The sequence below is a fragment of the Austrofundulus limnaeus genome, unplaced genomic scaffold (genome assembly GCF_001266775.1).
Source record: "Austrofundulus limnaeus strain Quisiro unplaced genomic scaffold, Austrofundulus_limnaeus-1.0 Scaffold162, whole genome shotgun sequence".
NCBI classification, from domain to species: Eukaryota; Metazoa; Chordata; class Actinopteri; order Cyprinodontiformes; family Rivulidae; genus Austrofundulus; species Austrofundulus limnaeus.
The window spans coordinates 854,469-858,826 of record NW_013952564.1 but is presented as its reverse complement, the minus strand read 5'-3'; the positions used below and the strand labels follow the sequence as shown (position 1 = coordinate 858,826).

Below are 4,358 nucleotides of genomic sequence, written 5' to 3'. Positions count from 1 at the left end.
ATACTCACATCACCTGGCTATCGCTCACAGGTGACTGTACTCACATCACATGGCCATCGTTCACAGGTGACTCATACTCACATCACATGGCCATCGTTCACAGGTGACTCATACTCACATCACATAGCTATCTTGCATCTAATTAAAAGGGAGAGACATCTGCTTGCCTCAGTAAAATAAGAGTGTCACACTTAGAGTAATTATTAAAGATTCAAGTCCTAAAGTTTCTAAGGATTAAATCATGGAATAAAACACACATCTTCTTCAGGAAAACATTTCATCAAAACAATTAACACCACAATACACACAGCTATTGAATAGTTAACTAAGCAAAACTTAGTAGATCCTTTATGGTCTTTTTAATTCTTTTCTGTAAGAAAAATGGATTAGATGACATTCTTTGCAATAAGACAGAAAACATTAGATACACAGATTCCTTTATCTTTTCTCCTTTTTTTCACATTTAATGAAAAATGTAGGTCCTTTGTTCTCAGTCACGCTGAAGAGTCTGGTTAAAGGCATTTATGATCCCTTTGAAGAGGAACTAACAGACAGTCCTGTGCTTATGGGGATGGAAGCAACAGAACTTGTGGGGTTCGGAACAGGAATGTGGCAATCCTTATCTATTAACAGTAAGGTGTCAGGACATCTGGTGGGGGTTTGTGTAAGAGATGTTAATTCAAACCACAAAGGAAGTTCCATGCAAAAGTCTTTAGAAAATAGTCTGAAGTCAAAGTAGAGGTTTTTCTTCCTTCCTGAGCCGTTGTCATAGGAACAAGTGAAATCTAATCAGAAATTATTATTTATATGCAGGAAAATGCTACAAGTGTGTTTACTTTGAAGCCAAGAGGTAATGATAAGAGGTCATAACTTAATAATAAGTTCATTTTTAATGGTTATTAGCCTGGGGAGATAGGATAACTCCCTTTAACAGTTCCCTTGAGACCTGCTGTCCAGGTCACTGAACATTATCTCGGTCATTGTAAGAAGTGCAGATCACAAGAGGGAGCGGCTACCATTAACAGTGGTGACCGGCTGCTGGAGGCGTCCTGAGCTACTGCGCTGATCCAGAGGCCGGGGTTCACGAAGGGAGCGACCACTGGAAGGAAGGCAGCTAGAGGCCGAGCTAAAGGCTCCCGTCCCTGTCTCCTGGAGGAGACACGCCGGACTCAGCCACACAGGCCACCCCAGGTGGCTTTAAGTCTGGTCCATCGCCTCCAAACCAAGAAGGAGACACGGTCTCCTCTCCAAGACCCATCGGTGTCTTGGTGGGTAAACTGGGGGAGGAGCCACACAGGAAAACACTTCGCAGCCTTTGGGAATCTTGTATATTGATGATTATGCTGAGTTTGAGAATTCTGCTTTGTATAATGGTAATCCCTTTAACTCACAGCTGACAATTTTTGTCTGAGGGTTAAAGATTTCAATAATAAATGTAAGTTTTTATACAATTTATCACAATATGAATCAAACATACACTGTAGACTTTTAATAAATAATACAAAACATCATCAATTCTGGTTTCCCTTATGTCTAGATTCCCAAACACTAAATCAGTAAATTACCTTTTTTTTCCTCATTATGCACATTTAGTAATGCATTTTGTTGTTGCTATTGAGCCAAACAAATGCAATATAAAGATCAACAATATGGTCATTGCTTCATCAAAGACTACATTGTAAATAGAAAAATATAAAAGTTGAAAACTATGGTACTGTGGTGAGAAATGGTAAATGCCTAACTAAATAACTGAGCCTTAGTAAAAATTGTTTAGACTTCTAGTCCCTTTTACATCTTGAGCTAAATGATGCTGGATGACTGAGTCAGTCTGTGGTTTATATTTCAGGCTGTGTTCAAACATTTGGCGTTATTGGTTCTGCATTTGGATTGTTGCTGGAGTCACTATGCACCAAAGTCTATGTTGATATTGGATATGTAGACATGGGTGAGAAAGAGTGATAAAGTATAAAATAGATATTGTAGGTTGCATTTTACAGATGGATTTAGAAGTTGTTTGCATGTGACTGTGGTAAAAGAAAGTGCAAAATACACACTGCCAATAACAAATTCATCAGGACACCTTAAACCTTCAGATACAGAGTACACCAATGACCAATAAACAATCTTGTGTGGCCAACAATCACAGCCCTGTGAGATGTAGGCTTAACTAAAGTAATTATTACTGGATCTCTTCACCGAATCAGTCACCATCATGCCTGACGATGTCCACTGGGTGGGAGCATGGTGGCTGGGCTACCTCATTGCTGGCATCATCACCCTCATGTCTGGTGTTCTTTTCTGGTTCTTGCCTAAGTCACTGCCAATTCCTGTAGATAAACATGATGGCAGCTGCACTCCAGACCAGACCAGGTTTATCACCATGAATCACAAGCTCCAACCAGAAGAGCCGGCTAATTTACATCTGATGGCTAAAGGTATAACAACAGTTACTTAGTCTTTAGGGTTGTTTTAAATAAATTATTAATTAAAAGGACATCAATATGGTATTTGAAATGTTCTTATAATTTCTTTACTTTCTATAATAATGACATTATTGCACACACACTGTTAACTGATTTAATTTATACTACACAGAATTTGTGCCAACATTAAAGAGCCTTCTTGGGAACCCTGTATACATCATCTACCTGTGTGTGGTGACAATTCAGTTAAACTCTCTCATTGGTATGGCCACCTACAAGTCTAAATACACTGAGCTACATTATGGCTACTCAGCATCAAAAGCCAATTTTCTTATGGGTGAGCAAAAATATTTAGATATGCTGCTGTTTTGAAAGTCTGATGTGGGCTGCCATGTCTTCAGAAGCTTTTTCATGGTCTGAAGAAATTTTGTAACTGATTAATTGAATATTAGATTCAGTTTTGTATTTTATACTTTCTGATCATTTCAGTCTGTAAGGTTGAAGCTGACAAAGAGTTGGTGTGTGTGTGTGTTACCATGTGTTCTTTCTCTTAGCCTAAACAAAACTGAGTGAAGTTCTGACGTCTGACGTAAAAGGTAACACCTCCAAGGGTGTAACCAGGAAGAGATGTACATTATAAGCTGAATTCATTATTATAGAAAAAAGAAAGTTGTCAAGTGTGTTAGAGTCTCTGCTTCTGAGCAGAGTTGCGCTGCTGTGTTTGGGTTTTCCTGATATCAGCCCAAGGTCTGTATGAGGCCTGTGTGCTGAGTGCTGTATGAACCTGATTGGAGTCAGAGGACTGAAAATAAAGTTTTTAACAAGAAACCCAGCTGAATCCTGTTTATTCGGACATACCATTTTGAACAACACATGTTTTTCTAACAGGCCCATTTTTTGATAAAAGTGTTAGATAACTGCTTTCCACCTATGCATATCTCATTGGTGACCAGCTTTACAACAATTTGTTTGAAAACAAAATCATTGGTTTCAAATCACACAGATAAATGGAGCCAGTTAAACAATATGTTGCAGATGGAAACATTGTAACAACGTAGATTTCTTAAGCAACAACAGTTTGTCAGAAGCATGCTGGATGATTCATTTAATCTCTTCTCAGTGATCAAAACCAGCTTTTGCTTCAGTTCTTGTTTTACATGAGTATAAATGAGCCTACTTGGATATGAATAAGTCTTCTGACTTTGATCGCTTTTGGAAAGTCTGGTTGCTTTCTGTGCTGCTTGTTGTTTCCTTGATTCTGTATCCCTTTAAGGACGAGTTTTGTTCTTTGGTTTTGCTAGGCATGATTAACATCCCAGCTGTTGCCCTTGGGATGCTCTCTGGAGGGGTTGTCATGAAGAAGTACAAGCTGGGTGTCCTGGGAGCAGTTAAATTTGCCTTTGGGACTTCACTACTGGGCTACTTCCTGTCTCTCTTATTCTTGGTCATGGGCTGTGAGAACTCCAAAGTGGCTGGCATCACAGTTTCATATGCTGGGTATGTATAGCTGTGCTTATAAATATTTAGATTTTTCTTATGCCCCAGTGGCCTAAATATTCATCTATATATTCCATTTATCTGATCTATTAATTTAACTATGTATGTTTGTACAACCTAAATAATATAAAAAGATTACACACAAAAATATATAATCCTTTCATAAATAAAGTCAGGTATTTTCTAGTTCAATGCAACAGTGCAAAACACCATCTCTTCTTGCTGCTGCAGGGACGTCTCCAAGGACAAACTGTCTCTTGGGATGTCTGTGTGGCTTCTTCATAATGTCCCTATGGCTGTCAGAGAGAAGAATATGACTTAGGAACAATACTTTGTTCTAAATGATGACGGACGTACATACATACATACATACATACATACATACATACACGCGTGCACACACACACACACACACACACACACACACACACACACACA

At 38.7% G+C, this 4,358-nt stretch overlaps 1 protein-coding gene across 1 annotated transcript in view; it reads left to right on the top strand.

The window, feature by feature from the left end:
* The window catches only part of LOC106523625 (solute carrier organic anion transporter family member 1C1-like), a 12,091-nt gene that overhangs the window by 3,083 nt on the left and 4,650 nt on the right, over positions 1-4,358 (top strand). The window contains exons 2-6 of the mRNA XM_014017118.1: positions 1,313-1,373; positions 1,847-1,945; positions 2,205-2,435; positions 2,596-2,760; positions 3,725-3,920. Coding sequence (XP_013872572.1) covers positions 1,313-1,373; positions 1,847-1,945; positions 2,205-2,435; positions 2,596-2,760; positions 3,725-3,920 — 752 coding nt within the window. The remainder of the gene's footprint in view (positions 1-1,312; positions 1,374-1,846; positions 1,946-2,204; positions 2,436-2,595; positions 2,761-3,724; positions 3,921-4,358) is intronic.